The 20,500-nt window shown below is 42.5% G+C and overlaps 1 protein-coding gene across 1 annotated transcript in view; it reads right to left on the bottom strand.

The window, feature by feature from the left end:
- Positions 1 to 13,103, bottom strand: part of LOC132824366 (plakophilin-3-like) — a 72,791-nt gene extending 59,688 nt beyond the window's left edge. Inside the window, exon 1 of the mRNA XM_060838759.1 lies at positions 13,062 to 13,103. Coding sequence (XP_060694742.1) covers positions 13,062 to 13,065 — 4 coding nt within the window. The 5' untranslated portion in view covers positions 13,066 to 13,103. The remainder of the gene's footprint in view (positions 1 to 13,061) is intronic.
- Between the last annotated feature and the right edge of the window lie 7,397 nt (positions 13,104 to 20,500).

Here is a 20,500-nt window from a genome sequence, read left to right on the forward strand (position 1 = left end):
TGTAGTGCCCCTCATATTGTCGTCTCAAGCCCATTCCTATACAGCACTCATGGACTTGTACAGCATGGAAACAGACCCTTCAGTCCAACTCGTTCTTGCCGACCAGATATCCCAACTCAAACTAGTCCCACCTGCCAGCACCCAGCCCATATCCCTCCAAACCCTGCCTATTCATATACCCCTCCAGATGCGTTTTAAATGTTGCAACTGGACTAGCCTCCACCACTTCCTCTAGCAGCTCATTCCATACATGTACCACCCTCTGCATGAAAACATTGCCCCTTAGGTCTCTTTTATATCTCTCCTCTCTCGCCCTAAACCTATGCCCTCTAGTTCTAGACTCTTCCTCCATCCCGCACCACCCCACCCCCCCTCCCCCCAGGGGAAAAACTTTGTCTATCTATCCTATCCATTCCCTCATGATTTTCTAAACCTCTGTAAGGTCACCCCTTAGCTTCCGACGCTCCAGGGAAAACAGCCTAGCCTATTCAACCTCTCCCTATAGCTCAAATCCTCTAAACCCTGGCAACATCCTTGTAAATTATTTCTGAACCCTTTCAAGTTTCACAACATCTTTCTGATAGAAGGAGACCGGAATCGCATGCAATATTCCAACAGTGGCCTAATCAGTGTCCTGTACAGCTGCAACATGACCTCCCAACTCCTGTACTCAATACTCTGACCAATAACGGAAAACATACCAAATGCCTTCTTCACTATCCTATCTCCCTGTGACTCTACTTTCAAGGAGATATGAACCTGCACTCCAAAGTCACTTTGTTCAACAACACTCGTATAAGTCCTGTTAAGATTTGCTTTTCCAAAATGCAGCACCGCACATTTATCTAAAGAACTCCTCTCAAGTTCTTATTATGCAATTGCACCCATTTCTCTGTTTGAATTTCTTCACTTCCACATCAGCATATGAATCGCTAACATTTACCCTCATCCCAATGCAAAATCAGTCCTCTTCTTCATAGTCACCCTCAGCACTATCCATGCATCTGTTCAACACATTTCCTTCCTCTCACTCCGAGATCTCTCCTTTTCCTCTTTTCAGGAAAGACAGGAGTGTACCAGGAAGAGACATAGAACAGGAAGTACTCATAGAAATAAGAAATAAATTACAGCCTAGTACCTATTTCACCCATTCTCTGTCGAGAAACTCTAAACTGTAACAGCAGAGGAAGAAGCGCTGTAGCTCAAGAGAGTTCTGGTTTGCCTGACCACTTGTTGAAAGATTCAAATATCACGCAACCACATATATCTTTGGTCCCTCAAACCTGCTTTGCCATTCACTAAGATCGAGGCTTTCACCTGATATCTCATACTTCCCAAATGAACAAGAACAAATGAAGGAGAAAGGGACACTCCAATATCTTCTCAGTGAACCTTATTGACTATTGATGATATGGAAATTTCTGAAGCTTCAGCAAAGAATATTCAATGCACTGACAGGTTTTCCAGGTGCACTGTGCACTGTTGCAGAGAAAATCAAGGCGTAGGGTCAATCATCATGGTCAGATTGTAAGCTTTTGCAATAATGTCTTCTTCAGGTCTTTGAGCCCTGACAGTATCCCAGATGTACCTTTTCAGAATAAGTTGGTTCTCCTAGTCAACTGGCTACAGTACATCTGCAATATTGGCATCCACCCAATAATGTGGAAAATTGCCTAAGTTTGACGTCCCAACAAGGAGGGCAAATCCAATTTCTCCGATTCCTGCCCTATCAGCCTACACTGAATCATCACAAAGTGATGGAAGATTCTGTCAACAGTGCTATCAACCCACATTAATGAGGTAACAACCTGCTCGTTGATCCTCGATTTGAGTTCAAACAGAGCCACTTAGCTCCTGACCTCATTGCAGTCTTGATCTGTGGACAAGCAAACTGAACTTAAGGTAATAGGAAAGTAACTGCTTTCATTGTCAAGATAATATTTGACTGGTTGTGGAATCAAGGAGCTCCCCCAGAATTTAAGTCTCACTTAACTAGTTAAAACTATACCTAGTAGAAAAACAGTCGACCCGATATGTTTCCCATCTCTTGGAAATTTTTGCAGGAGATTGCTTAAACATTCAACACAATTCATGACTCTTTGGATATTGAAGAAGTCACTGTCCACAAATAGCATAACATGTCCAGACTTGGACTGGTAAGTGTCAAGTAACATTTGTACCAGACAATTGCCAGGTTATAACCGTCTCCAGTAAGCTGGGAAATGTATTGGGCAGACTGTACATCCTTGGGCATGTTGACCTGCAGTAGTATGTTACCAGAATGATGAGAGGTCCATTGTCATGCAGAAAGCCCAACCACTTGACATTCAATGGCATTGCCTCAGCAGCGACATGCTGAGAGTCACCATTGATTAGAAACAATGCAAATACTGTGGCTTCGAGAGCAGCTTGGATGGTGGGAATTCTGCAATGAGTAACTTGGCTCCCCAAAGCCTGATGACCATCCTCCAAGTACAAGTCAGGACCGTTATGGAAAACCTTCCAAATGCCTGGATGATTGGATCTCCAACAACATTCAAAAAGTTTGACACCATCCAGAACAAATAAGCTAGACTCCATGAAGGGCAGAGCAGCCTACTTCATCACTGCTGTATCCACCAGCTTCAACATTCACTCTGTTCAACTCTGACACACATTGACAGTCAGCCCCATCTGCAAGATTTAATGCAATGACTCACCAATGTTCTTTTGATAGCACCTTCTAAACCCATAATCTCTTCCACTTCAGCACAAGGGCATCAGATGCATGGAAATACCATGATCTCTTACAAGTTCCCCAATAGATCAAACACTATCCTGAATGGAATTCCTCATCATTCCTTCATTGTTGCTCGGTTAATAACCTGGAGCTTCTTTGAGAGCACCATGATGATGCAGTAGTTCATCATCACCTTCTCAAGGGTGGCCAGGGATGGCTATTGAAAGATAATTAAGATAACCATTGAGCCTGAATGTCTCTGTACATTTTTGATGAGGTACAGTCTCTACTCCTGCACCAATTACATGTAACCAGCTCACGCTCTGCAAAAATAAGGCAGGATTTTGCAGTCTCCCAAAGGCGCATAGAATTCACTACCTTCGATCCGCCTGAAAGAAAAAGGATGCGGCACAGACTAGAGCTGGGCAGCAAAAACACTAGGATTCAGTCATGATTTTGGACTTTTGTGCAATGACTTTTGGAATTGGAGAGTATGGGCTTGGTTTTACAGGACCCATATGATAACTACCTAGCCAGCTAGAGAGCTAAAGAAAGTTGACAACCTCTCCTCTCCTCCCCCCCCCCCCCCCCCCCCCCCCCCCCCCCCACACACACACACACACACACACACACAGTAAATGAATGCTGGGCGCAGTGTTGTTTGCTTTAAGGTGAGGCTGTCAAGAGGAAGGCCAGCCTTAAAGAGCAGGTAGCCGCAAGAATGGCAGGGAATTCTGTAATCCCAGCAGCGTCATTGTTCATGGTGGTCACGTCTGCCTCTACAGGCAGTGCCACCATGCTGACAACCTAAAGTACACCTGCAATTGGAGAGGAAACATCCAATAATCCTGGAGGCTGGAAAGGCATCTCCCAATTTTGCCTGACACCAGCACATGCAGCTAAAGTGGTTGGGCTTTCTGCATGACAATGGACCTCCCATCATTCTGGTAACATACTACTGCAGGTCAACATGCCCAAGGTGGAACAGTCAGCCCAATATATTTCCCACCTCCTGGAAACTTTTTCAGGCAAACCGAGAGCAGTGAGGTTAACGTGCCTTTGGGGGAGAGCAAAATCCTGCCTGCTTTTGGCCGGGCATGAGCAAGTTGAATAGAATGGATGCAGGGGAAGAATCAGTGCCTCATCAAAAATGTACACTGAGAAGCAGCCACAATGTCGCACCAGAGCAACCTTATAGTCCAAGGTGCACTGAACTTTCAAACTCAATGGGACATAACTCAAGAAAAAGTTGTCTAGAATTTTTTTTATGACGTTGCACCTTTGTCTCAGTATTACAGAAAGCAACTGTAGCAGCCTTAAAATTGCCAGAGCTCAGAAACAGTCAGTTTATCAGATAGGAAATGAAATGGCATTTTACAAAATGCACTAAGAAACTAAATCTGCCTAACAATATCATAAATGCTTTAGCCGCAAGGAAACATGCAGTGTAATTAAAATGGTCCTACTTCGATAAATAAATTGTCTTCAAACTCCCTCTACTGACAAGTGAAGTTCCAACAAATGTTACGTGCTTGGAAAACAGATCGCCTGCATTCTTTGCATGCCTCTGACATTTTTATGAGATGTTCTGCTATTGAAAGCACAATCCCTAACACTATGTTAGGCAGAAGCCTCATCAGTACTCGGTCAGAGCTCATCAGCTCATTGATCCTTCAATTTGTACATGGTTAGTTGATGCTTTTGACTGCTCCTTGAGAAAACATGTAAAGGGCACGCAGTGTTGATGTGACAAATGAAAAACATGTGATTGCGGTGAAGGGAAATAAAATAGGAATACAGCGGTGTGAAATCCTTAAATGGAGATTAACAAGACCATGAGGTGATACAATGGCAGGGGGAATGGAAAAAGAAACACAACATTCAATCACTTGCGTTCTCCTTGAACTGCCAATGAATTCATTGATTTGATTAGATTCCCTACAGTGTAGAAACAGGCCCTTCGGCCCAACAAGTCCGCACCGACCCCCCGAAGAGTAACCCACCCAGTCCCATCTCCCTTTGGCTAATACACCTAACACTATGGGCAATTTAGCATGGCCAATTCATCTGACCTGCACATATTTGGGAGGAAATCGGAGAACCCAGAGGAAACCCACGCAGACACGGGGAGAATGTGCAAACTCCACACAGACAGTTGCCTGAGGCTGGAATCAAACCTGGGACCCTGGTGCTGTGAGGCAGCAGTGCTAACTGCTGAGTCACCGTGCCACCCCAAGAATTTTGGGATCGTCTGTTGCAGCAGTAATGATAGCAGAATTCAGTGTTTTCTACCACAACTATTTGATATTGACAGCATCTTGTAGAGTCCACTCGCATCATGAACTGCAGTTCAAGAGGATCAGCTTTGCCTTTGAGGTAATCATCTGCCGAATCTTGACGTATTATCCAACTTTGGGGTATATTTCATCAACCTACATTATAGCTACATACCACCTGTTGATTAATTGAATGAAATACAACTCTATTTATAAATACCAACATGAATGGTTAAAGAATCCCACATAACCTTTTGGATTCCATTGATAATCATATTCACAAGGAAAAATCCCTTTGAAATTTCACAGCCTTGTCCTGCAGCTGAGAGCTTATAGTTTTCCATCAAAAATAGTCATGGTCATTAAAGAAAGATTATGCTTATACTGTGTATTTTATACAGGAATTTCCAGAAAATAAAATAATGTTCAATAATTTCTGTTGTACAGCAAGTGAATGCCGCACTGAAATTTCACAAATAACAATGAAATAACTGGGCAGTTAAAGTTTTTTGTTATTAAGTATGTTGGTTTGAAAATAAATTTGATACTTGGATCTTAATTACGGTGATGTAGTGCTTAAATTAATGGACTCCTAATCTTGGAATATAGTTGAAGTCAGGATATGTGGTTTGAAGGGGAAGTTGGAGGGAATTTGGTAATATCATAATGTTTCTGCTGCCCTTGTCAATGTAGGTGGTAGAGATTGCTGGTTTGGATGGTGCTACTGAAGAAATCTTGATGAAGTGGATGTTCTGGATAGTACACTATGCTGCTGCCATGGTGTTTCATTGGTGGAAGGAGTAAATGCTTAGGGTGGTAGATAAAGTTCCAATTAAGTGGCTACTTTGACCTGGAAGGTATCAAGCTTTTTGAGTGTTGTTGGAGGCAAGAGGAAAGTATTCCATCACTCTCCTAATTTGTGCCTTGCGGATAGTGGACAGGTTTTGGGAAGTTAGGAGGTGAGTTGCTTGCCACGCAATTCCTAGCTTCTGGCCTGTTCAGTTCAAAGACCACTATGAGAGTTTTAAGAAACAGGAGTGATTAAAATGACAAACTTTCAATAAGATCTAAAAATTCTGGAAATATCCAACAGATTGGGCAGCATCTAGGCTGTCTATCTATCTTTCTATTTTCATTCCCAATGACATCTCATAGGGAAGAAAACCTATCTATTTGACCGGCCTATATGTGGCACCAGTCCTGCATCATCCATCCTCTGAAATGGCCCATCCAGCCCCTCAGTTGTTCAAGGTATCTAGGAAATGGTGGTAAAAGCTGACCACACCAATGATACCCACATTTGCAAGAATGACTAGTCAATATAAAATTTAACTGAGATCGCAGACAGGGCCATCTGAGAGGTGGGAAGATAGGATTAACACGGCACTCCCTAAATTACATAAAGTAGATAATACCCTCAAGAATCTGAAGTAAGGCTTGAACAGGCATTTGAGTGTCAAGTGGAAGAATTACTTCAACCAAGTAAATTTATTGGAGGCAGTAAACTGCAAACTGGTTAATTTGATAGATGCCACTTGGGATCATTTGGAAAGGAGTCAGTAAAAAAAGTTAAAGATAGAAATTACTTATACCAAGACAACCAGAACCATCTTCAGCCTTGCACTGGTCAGTCTGCAGGCGATAGTAAAGTTGCAAGAGTTTTTCTGAATGAAGACAAGGGATAACCTCCTTGGATGTCTCCTAATATTTGTGGTGGTACCTGTTAACCTAATAACTTGGTGATCTAGACCAGGGACAATAGATTAACTGGCAGTAACCTGCCCCCTTGGTATTCTGTAGGGCTCCTCTGCATCCTGTAACAATTGGCAGAACTTAATACCTTCTTCCAAAGTAGATTTGGTGACAACAAGGCATTTAATCAAATAGGGGAATGGCAAATAGAGTCTCAATAAAAGGAGACCACTTCACCTTTCCATTTCTGCTCCAATTAAGTCGATGTGGAAAATTCATGACAGCCTATGACCCCTGTCGGCTACTTTAAATTCCATCCACCTAATAGATCATAATAAAAACAAAGATGGTATTGAATGATGAGAAGAGCAATGAGATATACACGTTTAAAATTAAAAATGAGATTTTTGAACAAATGAAACAATTGCAAAGGGTTTTAAACCCCTCATCTAGATGGATTGCACTTATGTTTTTCAAAAGGATCTAGGGAAGATACAGCAGATGCATTGCTACATATAATTCAATAGTAAAAGGTGCATATGCATATAAAATATGTTCAGGGAATTGTACACCTAGCATAGATAGTAGGATAGGAGAGACTAGAAGAACATCTGGAAACTACAAATATACGAATTAATAGTCAGCATATAATAATAAAGGAGAAAAAACCTCTTCAACCAACCTTATTGATTTTTCTTTTGAGGAGATAACAAAGAGCGTAGACTACGGTAATGCAATAGATGTAATTGATCTACATTTTTAAAAGGCCTTCATTAAGGTGCGCCCTGTTAGAACAAAGAATAGGATCAGAGAATGTTGAGCGAGGAGGTGTATGGATTAGTACCTGGCTTCAGGACAGAAAGCTGAGTGTGGAGTAAACAGCATCTGTTTGAGAGTGGTGTAAGACAGAAAGGTGATCTGCAGGTATTGATGCAGGGACCTCTGCTGCTCAATACTTACATTAAAGATTTGACTTTGGAATCAAAGACTCAAAATGTATCTATTTGAAAAAACACCAAATAGGAGATAACAACATTGAGGAGTTCTGCAACATTTATGTTTGCAAATTTGCAGAATGGGCCAATATTTGGTAAATGAAGTTCAACGCAAGTGTAAAGTTTGAGTATATTTTGTTTGGAAGAATAGGAAAGGGCTCTTATTATTAAATGATGCAAGTCTAGGTGAGGTGAGGGAACAAACCGAGTACAAATTCAACAGTAATTAAAAATTATCTCACAGATTAGCAAAGCAATAATTTAAACTTAGTCAAGAACTAGGCCTTGTTACCAAAAGATTAATGTTGGAAAATAGGAATCTTATCCTGAACTTGTAATAAAACTTGTTGAACCCCATTCAAAAGCACTGCATTTAGTTGATTTCTATACCACAAAGGGAATAAAGAGGAACTAGAGGGGATACAGCACACACTACAGTGTTAATATCCAAAATATCTGGGTACATGTATCAGGAAAGTATTGAAAGGCTAGTTTTTTAAAAAGAAAATGCTGAGGGGTAACCTCATAGGGATCTTTGAAAATGCAAATAAAACTCCAAGTAAGTGGATACAGGGAGATTATTTCTTACTGTGAAGAGCATAACTGGAGTCCATCAGTATGACATCAGTTCCCAAGGAATGTGATCCCCCACTCCCTCCACCACTGACATTCATTAGCAGCTATCAACAAGATGCACTATAGAAATTCACCAAGGAATATCAGACAGCACCTTTGAACACACAACCACTTCCATCTCGAAGAACAGGCACAGCAGATACATGAGCAACCACCACTTGTAAGTTGTCCTCCAAGCCACTCACTATCCTGACTTGGAAATATATCACTGCTCCTTCACTGTTGCTTGGTCAAAATCCTGGAATTCCCTCCTGAACAGGTCAACCCACAACAGGTGGACTGCAGCAGTCCAAGAAGGCAGTGCACCACCACCTTCTCAAAGGCAACTAATGACAGGCAACATATGTTGGCTGGTCAGTGATGGCCACATCCCATGAATGAATGAAAAAACAGGAAGTTGAGAAGACACTTATTCACCCAAAGACGGATGGGTATACTACTGGGAGTGATTAAAGCAAATAAAGGGAAGTTGTGAAGAGTTTAAAGCAGAATGGGATAGAGTTACAATGATAGACCCAGATGAAGAAGGATGGAAGGAGATTCATGAGGAATATAAACACAAGCATGGATTGTTTGGACCTTTTGGGCTGTTTTACACTGTGTTTCCTTTGTAATGCTATGTGCAAATATATTGCAAACAAATTCTCTCGAAAACTGAAAATAAATGTGAAATATTTTTGACAAGGCGAATTAAAGAAAAAAGCCATTTTAACCTCCAATCCTGAGCATGGTTAAAACCAAACAATTATTCGCATCTGCCAGTAATTGTTCACTGACTGCAAACCATATATAAAGCAACTTCAAAGTCTTTATGGGTGTACAAATTTGTATGCTTGTTCAATGTTTTACAGGCGCTATTTCTTTAGGGACCACTCTGTCTTATAACATGAATTTAGCAAACTTTTTAAACAAATGGTGAGACTTGAGACTGACACCAGAACGTTTATCTGCAACAGCACAATGCTGCCTGCACACAATGACATTGGGTAGAAACTTTTAGTTTCTTTCGGGCTAATTCTGGGTTGCGTCAAGATTTTTTGAGGGATTGCTGTCACGAGGCCCAACAAGTTTTCTGACCACATCCGACCAAACTTGTGTTATTAACTGTCTATCCCCCCCCTCCCCGCCATGGTGGGCTTCTATGACATTCTAATTCTGCATTCCCTCTGTGCTGTCTATTCAATCACTCGTGACACATCTCCAACAATAATACCAAGCAACCAATTTCCATCTCCTGTAATAGCTTTGTCTCTCTCATTCCATGAGGAAAGCAGTTTACCATAGACAGACTCCAGATGTATTGAGGAAAGAGTTCCTGACCATCCCAAACATCTAACTAACCATGTCCAAGACCTTGGACTGCTAACTGAGGCTGTCCTTGAGTTACTCTGGCAGGAACCACTGAGTAAAGTCAGGCCTATTGACAACTATGACAAGCTTTCTGGCTTTTATCAGCTCGAGGCAGCATGACAAGACAGCCTGGGTAGCTCTGGTTGAAGGGGCAAGAAAGGGGTTGTTCTGAGTAAGCGGTGAACTGAATCCACCAGGTACACCCTTTGGTTTCCTTGTTGAGTTTTCCCGATAGCTAGTGAGTTTGATGAGATGGGAAGCTGAACATTAGTGAAGTGATTTGTGACATTAACAAGGCATTTAGCAAGCGTTAATCCTAGTGAATTGGTGCCTCGCTGATCCTGAGCGAGAATCTTGCCACACTGCTTGTGAAAATTGTAAATGTTGGACTGAGATGAGCTGGGACTCACTGCACTTGTCACTGGATTCCAACCCATTCTGCTCAGATTCTCCTTATTGTGACAAAAGGTTGGATGTTCAGTCTCTGCACAGTGCATTATATTGTTGACCACTCTGCTTTCCAGCATCTGCAGTCATTGTTTTTACCTATGCCAACTCTATCCCTTGTCTCCCTCCAACGTTCTGCACCCAGCATTGCCTCTCCTTCTCTTATCTGCTTGGAGTCCCTCAGTGACATCCACTACAGTGTATTTTTAGCCCACTGACAATTGTAGCTTCCTTCACTTTCCTCAGCTGTATGATCACTAAGTGAATAAACATTTCCTCCAGTTGTGTAATGGGGAGATCAACATTATTATTTTTTTCAAGCCTAATCATAAAATCTAATCATGTTGAACCGCACCATGCAAAATATTGGCATTGCAAACTCCACATTCTAGACATAACATGAACACCAATGCTTACTTCTCACTGTGTCACTGAATGCATACTGATAATAAGATTGAACCCAATTGACATAATCCAACATGCTTGAATAGACTGCTCCCATTGTTGTCAAATGATACAGAATTCAGCATTGCCTTGCAATTAAGCCCACATAATTATACTACAGAACCCTTTCAGTAGTGGATTCTGTGGTTCTACCTCCATGCAATGAGAAGTCACCCTATTTATATTGTGGCAGCTGTCTTTACAGTAGCTGGTTCCAGGTAATGAATTTAGACTTTATTTTCAGTCTGACAGTTTGAATGGCAAGAACAATGCTACACTGCAATGAGTTTAAAACTGCTTTGTTGGTCTGTTTGAGCAGGTTCCCTTGCTCTGTTTACTTGCAAATGAAGGCATGGGAGTCGTGCACTCCAGTTTCTACTACCCCACCCTTGTGCTCACACATTGCCTGCTGGACACAAAAGTGCAACACTTTCTCAATGCACTGGGGAAGGGAACAGACTGTCCATTACCTGATTATATTTTCCTGACTGTCACCCTAACAGCCTTTTATTCCCAAGCATACTTGAGATAAATAAATATGTTAGTGCAAATGGAACAATTAGTTGCATCAATGATTTTTGACCTTGGATACTACAGTGGCCAGGAGATTTCTGTAGACTCCAGGCCAATCTAGCATGGATTGGGAACTCTAATGACAACACTGTTCCTGATACGTCCATTCAACTCTCACACCTCGATTCCAATGGTGTGAAGTTACTGCATGCAGCCACACCGTCTCAGTCACAGCAGGACTTTTTTTTTAATCCATTGGATCGTGGTTGCAGCTGGAGTTATTGTCCATCTATAATTCAGAGAAAAGTTGAGAATCAACCATGTTGGGGGTATGGGAATCACAAGTAGGCCAGACCAGGAAAGGATGGCAGATTTCCTTTCCTAAAGAGTATTTAGTGAACCAGATGTGTTGTTACAACAATCTGCATTGTTGTTATTGGGTGAATTTCTTTTATTCCAGATTTTTATGAAATTGAATTCCGATTTCACCATCTGCCAGGTAGGATTCAGCTCTCAAATCCTGTCATCTCAATTACTAATCCAGTGACTTTCTCATTATACCACTACTTCCCCTGCTCATGGAACAAAAAGTCCATTGGTTTTACTTCTGGGGTGGGGGGAGGTTGGAATATCATAAACCGAAAACGGCACTTGATCAAGTGTTCAGTGGAAAGCCCAGTGAAGAAATTCGGTATCTCAAGCCAGATACCAGTTCAGCTGCCCTCACCCAGCATCAGCATTTGTGGCCACCACATTGCAAGTGGAAATCACTGTCAGAGCTTTTGCAGCAAGGGTAATCTTCGGACTGTAATCCTCTATCAAGTGGAGGCATCAGCCTTGATCAAGCCCGAAGTCACAGTTCCTTACAGGCAGGGTGAGGCTAATCATTTCGCCAGTGACATAGCAGGGAAGGGCCCTTGTTAGGTGGTGTCATTGATATATCCCTTTTTCCTCTAAAATGGTGAGTCACGGACGCACCCTCTTGTTACAAATTTTATCCTTTCCAAAGAGAAATGTCACTTTTCAAAGCTTTAACTTATTGCTTTATAAAGATGGAGTTTCACTATCAAAGCTTTCGGTTTTTAAGCCATCAAATAGTTCAAAACATTAAACTGTAATCCTCTTTATCATGTGTTGGTTTAGCACTGTTCATTTCCAAACTCTTTCTCCCATCCCCAACCCCAACCATATTTCTTTCCTTTCCTGTTGCAGTATAATTACAAATGTGCTAGTTATCCTGCAGTATTCCAATCCCTGCTGCATCCCACATCCATTCATGTACAGTAAATCATGTCAGGGTCAGAGAGTAGGTTGATTCTTCCACACCTTCACTCATTGTGACACTCAAACAGCTGCACTTGGAGAGAACAGCTATGTCAACACATGCCAGCCCGCTATACGAAACCAACAGCATAAAGCAATCTGCCACTATGCATATTGACAGAACTGCACTGAGTCTGTGTGACTGGTCATGGTGGGTACGACACATTGAAGGTATAATGCACAAACTGGATTGTGCTATGCTCACTGAGGTACGGGATTGTTGCTGCCGGGAAGCAAACTCTGATGCAGACATTATGTGAGCAGTGCGCAAATCCTGTCCTCAATAACAAACCCCAAGGTAAATCTTAAAAGCAGAAAATGCTGGAAAAGCTCAGCTCCTGTGGAGAGAAATTAGAGTTAACGTTTTGGGGTCCAGTGACCTTTCCTCAGAATATTGTCATTTATAAATCTAGAGGGCACATCTGCTCTGCTACTGTAATAAAGAGAATTCATTTGTTTTGCATGTGGACTATGGTCATAAGAGTTTCCCATAGTCAAATAAGGCAGCATAGTATCAAAGTAACTATCTGGCATCACCTCACCCTAAAGTACCAGAAAACAGTTCACACTATGAACCATCTTTGAAATTCAGTGATGTATTTACATAAGGTTTTCCAGTCAAATCTCCATAACAACATTATCTTAAAAAATATCTGATTTACTTACTCATGGAGCTGTGGAAAGTCTGGTAGCTGTGACCTGCTTTTCCTTACGCTTTTAAAGTACAGAAAATTGTGTTGTTTGAGTTCATGTCTTTTATAGGTGTGTGCTGTTTCATTGGTATAATGGGCGTGTGATTTGTACAATTTGTCACCATGTATAACAGAGCCTTGCAACACTGCAACTTATTTATGTCATATATCGAGAACCAGCCCATAGAAACAGCTTGGATTAGTTCCAGTCCATAATGTGCAGAATCGGAAGGCAAAGGGTGGGATACAGGCGTGACAGGGAGTGGGATCATAGCTTGAGTTCTGGCGTGTGGATTGTTGCTGACAAAGCTAATGGAAATGATCAGCAAAACAAAAAATGTAGTGGTAAGTCTCTTAATGTCTTAAGTTACAGAAACATGGGGAGAAACAACAAGGTCATGAAACTTGACAGCTCCTCAAAACAGGGGTATGGGGTGGGGGAAAGGATCGCAATGTGAGATGGGCCTTGGTCCCTACATTGGTCTGCCTACAGTTTTAAGTGATTGTAGAGCTAAGTGCACAGTTTACTGCCTGTACCCTTGAGCTGGGCGCATGCAATGATGAAAGATTAACCATGAAGTGCTTCAACTGTCCAGCCCCTCTTGGAGGTGAGACACATTTTGGCTAGAGCAGCTGCTGGAAGAAATCCCCCAGAAGTGAGCTCCCAAGTTTCCCCGATGCTGCACCTGAAGGGAAGTGGCATCTATCCCATCTGCAGGATGCCAGACAGATTCCACGGTAAATCTAGTGAAAACAGTGGAATGAGAGCCATCAAGGCTGCAAACCTAGCCTGAATATTAAAAAAAAGTGGTCTCATGCAAGCCGTCACGTTCGGGGAGTTTTAAGCTTTAGCCAATCTCACTGTTGTAGTAGTGGCACAAAAACAGATGGTGTATCAGGTTGCAAGACATCAACCACGCAGACACATAAAGGCTCATAATTTCCTAATAATGCTGCCTTCGCCCTGCTCTGAGGATGCATTGGGAGCTGCACCAGCTACAGATTTCAGTGAAAGCAGAGAGAAGTAAAAGGGCCTGCCACACTGCTGCTAGCTGAGGTTTGGTGAAGAGAATTGCTTCCTTAACACCCTAAACATTTACCCCCTCAAACCTCCCACAGCTTGCTTGGTTCTGAGCCATCTCTGTTCATCCCTTGCCTGTGAGCAAGTGGTTGCCGTAGAAATCTTGAAGACAGATCCTTCAGCATATGACATCTCGCTCCTTTTTTGCAAATTCAAAGAGCCTGATGTTTTTTAACAAAAGGGATCTGAATTTCCCAGTGGCTGTCGCAAAGGATTTCACGAAGTTAAGTATTTTCAGAAATGCAAGATGAGTAGAGCACGAGGGAACCCAAACATGGTCAGCGATAGATACTCAGGGAGTTGTTATCCCAAACTTGCTTCCTTCACTCAGACACTTTCAATTCCTGCACCCCCCTCAACCCGCTCCAATAACTGCTGAAAATGTGTTGCTGGAAAGGCGCAGCAGGTCAGGCAGCATCCAAAGAGCAGAAGAATCGACATTTCGGGCATGAGCCCTTCTTCTCATGCCTGAAACGTCGATTCACCTGCTCTTTGGATGCTGCCTGACCTGCTGCGCTTTTCCAGCAACACATTTTCAGCTCTGATCTCCAGCATCTGCAGTCCTCACTTTCTCCTGTCCAATAACCCACAACCTCACCAACATTGTCAATGGACCAAATTGTTCGTCAACTCAATGACTGTTTGTTCATAAATGAGCAACAAATACTGGCTTCACCAGCCACATCCACCTCCAGCCATGAATAGTTTTTAAAAATCTCATTATGCCCCAGCTGCTTAACTGCATTAGCCTCTTCAATGTGGTGTTTTCATTTATTAAGGTCTGATGTCAAATTTGGGCTGAAAATGTGTTGCTGGTTAAAGCGCAGCAGGTCAGGCAGCATCCAAGGAACAGGAAATTCGATGTTTCGGGCAAAAGCCCTTCATCATTCCTGATACCACAGGGAATTGCTTTAGCTCAGTTGGCTGGATTGTTGGCTTGTAGAGAAGTTGATGCTAGCAGTGTGGGTTCAATTCCCATCACTAGTTTGAGGTTACAATGAAGGTCTCAACCTCTTCCCTTGCCTGAGGTCTGGTGGCCCTCAGGTAAAATCACCACCAGTTGCTTCTCACTAATAAGAGTACAGCCCCCTATGGTTGGGCAAGACAACAACAGTTGCCAAAATTGAGGCTGATACTCTGGTACGTTGCAGCAGCAGTGCTCTACTGTTGGATGCCAACTTTCACATCATGTATCAAACCAAGACCCCACCTGCCTGCTTCAGGGGAGAGAAGGGGCATTTTCTTGAAGGAGTGTATTAAAGTATCCCAGGTATCATGGCCATATACTTATCTCTCCCTGAACAGCACACAAACATTTGATCAGATCATAATCATATTGCTGTTAATGAGATTTTGTAGTGTGCATATTTAGTGCTGTGTCTCATACATAACAATGGTGCAGCCTCCCTCAAAAGCAAGCACACATCGGAGACAGGGAGGCAACCCTGAGCCAGCAGATATTTTGGATACTAAACAAAGTCCTCTTTGCCTCAAAAGATGAACAAAGAACACTTTTAAAAGTACTTCATTAATGTACACCACTTGGAGATACCTGGTGGTTGCAAAGATAGCTGGATAAATTCGAGGCTTTTTTTCTCGACAGCTGACTCCCAAAACCGAATGGCATATTCTTCCACCAACTGGGTGAATGCTACATTTGAGTTTGAGTGTGTGTGTGGCTGAAAATGTTCGCACTTCTGCCTGTTTGCTTCTCTCTCTCTCTTTGTTTTTTTTTGTAAGCTAAACTTTTATTTGTTATTGTATCTTCAACAATTGCTGTTTTCCATTATCTGATTGTGGTGAAATGATTTCTGTCAGATGTCAATCATGGATCAGTGGGATGGCACCTCTGTATTAGAGAGTTATGAATTTGAGCCCCACTCCAGGAGAGATTTGCATGGCTATCACGTTTGGTGTTCTATAATTATGAAGAACTACTGTATTGCAGGATGTGCCATGAGGCATTAAATTGACAGTTTCACAGATGAATGTGAAAAAAGCATGGAACTAATTTATAGAATGGCAGGGATATTGTGCAAAATGTCAATATTGACATCACTAAACCATATTCCTGCCTTACCTCGTTTCTAGATACATAAAGATGGATCATACATTTTCTGAATAAATCTGAATTATGCTGAGTTTTTTGGAGAGTTTTCTTTCGCTACAGGCTCCACTGAGTTTTCTTGCCATATCATACAAGATAGTCTCATTAATTGCCCGCAGCGCCCCCATCAGGCCTCTCATGTCCCATCTCAGCCTCGTCCTAGCATGCGACATTCCTAGACAACTCGCCACTCAGTGGCTACCGATCGAAATTCAGCATTCCTTCTGCCGGCGCCATCTTTAAAAGTCCATTGTGCATAAGTGCTATCAGTCGGGAGCTGCCCTCAATGCTTCCTGATATCTGCCTCAGACATAGCAGACAGAAGGAAATCATAGAGTCACTGAGATGTACAGCATGGAGGCAGACCCTTCGGTCCAACTTGTCCCACTCTCTGTAACTGGATCTTCAGTTTCCTGACCCACAGACCACAATCAGTGAAGGTTGGGGACAATATTTCATCCTCCCGAACACTCAAGATTTGAACCCCCAGGGGAACTTACTCAGCCCCCTACTATACTCACTGCATACCCATGACTGTGTCGCCAAATACCAGATTAATTCCATTTACAAGTTTGCTGACGACATCACCATAGTCGGTCGAATCTCAGGTGGCAGCAAAACAGACTATAGATGGGAGGTGGAAGACCTGGAAAAATGGTGCACTGAGAACAACCTAGCTCTCAATGCCGGCAAAACCAAGGAACTCATTATTGACTTTCAGCGGGATGTTACTTATGAACCCTACACATCAACAGCACAGAGGTGGAATGAGTGGAGAATGTCAAGCTTCTGGGGTGGTCATCCACAACAAGCTTTCTTGAACTCTTCATGTTGATGCACTGGTTACAAAGGCCTAACAACGTCTCTTCTTCCTCAGGCAGCTGAGGAAATTTGGCATGACGGCGAATACCCTTACCAACTTTTATAGGTGTGCAATCAAGAGCATTCTGTCTGGATGTATCACTACCTGGTATGGCAACTGTACCATTCAAGATCGGAGACGGTTACAGAGAGTGGTGAACTCTGGCCAGACAATCACAAAGGCCAACCTCCCATCTATAGAATCCATCTACCAGGCCCGCTGTTGAGGAAAGGCCATCAGCATTCTCAAAGATCCATCCCACCCTAGCAATGTTTTTCTACGACCTCTACCATCAGGGAGAAGGTACAGAAGCCTGAACACACACACCATTCGGTTTTGAAACAGTTTCTACCCTACTGTTGTTAGAATACTGAATGGACTCACAAACCCTTAGCATTTGCCTCTATCTGTGTTTTTGTTTTTGCTGCTGTTTACCTATTATTTACTTATCTATGCTACTGTGATCTGCCTGTATTGCTCGCAAGACAAAGCTTTGTACTGTGCCTCGATAAATGTGACAATAAATTCAATTCAATTCAATTCAATTTATGCCAACCAGATATCCTAAATAAATCTAGTCCCATTTGTCAGCATTTGGCCTATATCCCTCTAAATCCTTTTTATTCAAGTACCCATCCAGGTGCTTGTTAAATGTTGTAACCGTACCAGCATCCACCATTTCCTCAGGCAGCTCATTCCATCGGTGCCCTGTTGTGTGAGCAGGCGGTCCTGCTGGATGGGGTGGTGCTAATGTGGACTTCCTCCTCCCCCAGCAGTGGGGGCTGTGCCAGCCTTCTCCGAGATTGCCATCTGGGGTCAATGAGTCCCAGCCAGCTGGAGGAATACCTGACAAATGTAATGTCCTTCTCCACACCTCCAATGTAAGTGCCAACTTCTTGCCCCTGATTGCTCACTACCCCTCTATCTCTGCTCCTGTCCCCACCTCCTACCAAAACTCATGCTCATCTACTCTCACTTTTGCCTGCAATATGTTACCTCACGTGCTCACAGCCATCCCAAGGCCAGACTCTGTATTCCCTCTGCACTGCCCGCTCTCTTGCTCAAGACACATCCAGTGTAACTTGGGTAGGTTTTCATCAGACTACCCAAGCTATTCACTAGATTTGGATTTCCAGTTCTGATGTCCATTTTAATACCATACCATCATTTGACAGCTGTACACCAGTATGTTTATCACAGAATGTTTAAATAATAAGCTGGATAATCAAGAATTACAGTGAAGTCTCTGGGGAATATGTAGTTTCTTAATTATATAATGGGCTCAATGGTGGGGCTGGGGTTGGGTAGTTTGGGCAGTTATAGTGATCATCTTCAGCTCATGAGATGAAGCTAATGTAATGATACTGCTTTACTTTTACACCTGATGAAATTAATTGATCGCTTGTTTAAAAATTAATACAATATTCGTAATGCAACTCCCTTTGCAGTGAATTTGTCATTGAACATGCAGGATGTTATGTTGAATTGAATATAGTTAAAAATCACACAACACCAAGTTATAATCCAACAGGTTAATTTGGAAGCACTTACTTTCGAACTACTGCCCCTTCATCAGGTGATCCAAATCATGAATACGGTAGGTTTTCCTCTCCAGTTGTATTTTTTAAGATAACTGGGGACACTGCGCCCACTGCTGGTGAATTGGAAAATAGCAGGAAGGTGGCATTTTCTTGGGTTGCATGGTTCGGGGTAAGTGCCTGGAAAGTTGCAGTTTTAAGTACAGGCACTTGCATGGCTCATGATGGAGGCTCATTACAATGTGGAAGCGAGAGAGAGAGACCCATACCATACAGAAGAACTTGCTGCAATTTCATGGTATAGCTGGCTGATGAACAGGGAAGTTTCAACCCCCCCTCCAAAACAAATTGGTCTGAAACAATTGAAATAAGTAGTAATTGCATAATCATACATGTTTAGAATTTTTATAATCATTTTTAAAATCTTTAAAACTTGGACCTAAAGATCCTCAAACCAGACACCATCTAGTTTTAATAAGCAGAACGAATGGTAAACAACTCACTGCCATGAGGTGAATTACAGAAAATCAAAAGATCAAAAAAAAATAAAAAACCCTAAAGATATAAATAAGCCAGTCCAAAGATAACCCCAGAAACCATTGTCTGCTGTTGTAAACATAGACCTGGTTCAAGAATTCCCTTTACAGGGGAAGTCTGCCACTCTTATTTGGTCTGGCAGGCATTAACAGCAGACCCACACCAATGACGTTGACGACTAACTGTTCCTGAATTGGTCTCGCAAGCCAATAAGTTTAAAAGTGATTGGCAATAAGTGACTAATGCTGGCCCTGCTAACAATGTCCACAATCTATGGAAGAAAAAATCAATAAAGTACTAAGATTTGAAGGAGGCCCCATGTGGCAGATTTTGTCTATCTTCTGTGTTTACTGATCTGTTTCTGGGGTACCTGACAGCTAAAGGGAGATGAGGAATGTTGTATGGCAAGTGCTCTCCTAGCACTATGTGGGGGACAGGAGGAAAAAGGACTGCTTCCTCCCAGACTCCAAAGCTAACCTACTTCAGTCCCCTCGATTAGGCTCTCCTTTGCATTTGGACTTTCTGCCGCCCCCTGGTGTCCAGCTAAAGTTCACAGGTGGAGTGCAAAACAAAGCCCCACCTCCAGCAGGATCAGGGGAACTGGCTACTGTATCTGTTGTCTATCTGCAAGCTACAACTTGCCCGTTGTTCATTTTCCTTCAGGAACAAGCTATTATCTCTCCCACTGCATGTGCACCATCAACAGGGAGAATGGGAGGGAGAGCTGCTGAATGATGATTGGCAGTGAAGCCCATACTTCTTTGCCTCAGGGGTGATTACCACAATCCCAACCTAAGTTGAACTGAATACAGGGGCCAAATTCAGCACCTCTGGTACATTCTGGCTGAGACATTGGTGGACCTAACAAGCATGGCAATAACATGAAAGAAAAAACTTGCATTGATGTCTGAGAACAATTCAAGGCGCTTCAGAGCCAAGGAAGTACTTTTGCTATAGTCACTGCTGTAATCATAGGAAACATAGCAGCCATTTTGATTAGATTAGATTACTTACAATATGAAAACAGGCCCTGCGGCCCAACAAGTCCACACCGACCCGCCGAAGCGCAACCCACCCATACCCCTACATTTACCTCACATTATGGGCAATTTAGCATGGCCAATTCACCTGACCCGCACATCTTTGGACTATGGGAGGAAACCGGAGCACCCACAGGAAACCCAGGGACACAGTAAGTTCTTAAAAACAGCAATGTGATAATGTCCAGGCATTTTTGTATGTAGTTTTGGTAGGTGGATATGTTTGGGTTTGAATCCTGCCATGACAG

This window comes from Hemiscyllium ocellatum, chromosome 18, assembly GCF_020745735.1.
Source record: "Hemiscyllium ocellatum isolate sHemOce1 chromosome 18, sHemOce1.pat.X.cur, whole genome shotgun sequence".
NCBI classification, from domain to species: domain Eukaryota; kingdom Metazoa; phylum Chordata; class Chondrichthyes; order Orectolobiformes; family Hemiscylliidae; genus Hemiscyllium; species Hemiscyllium ocellatum.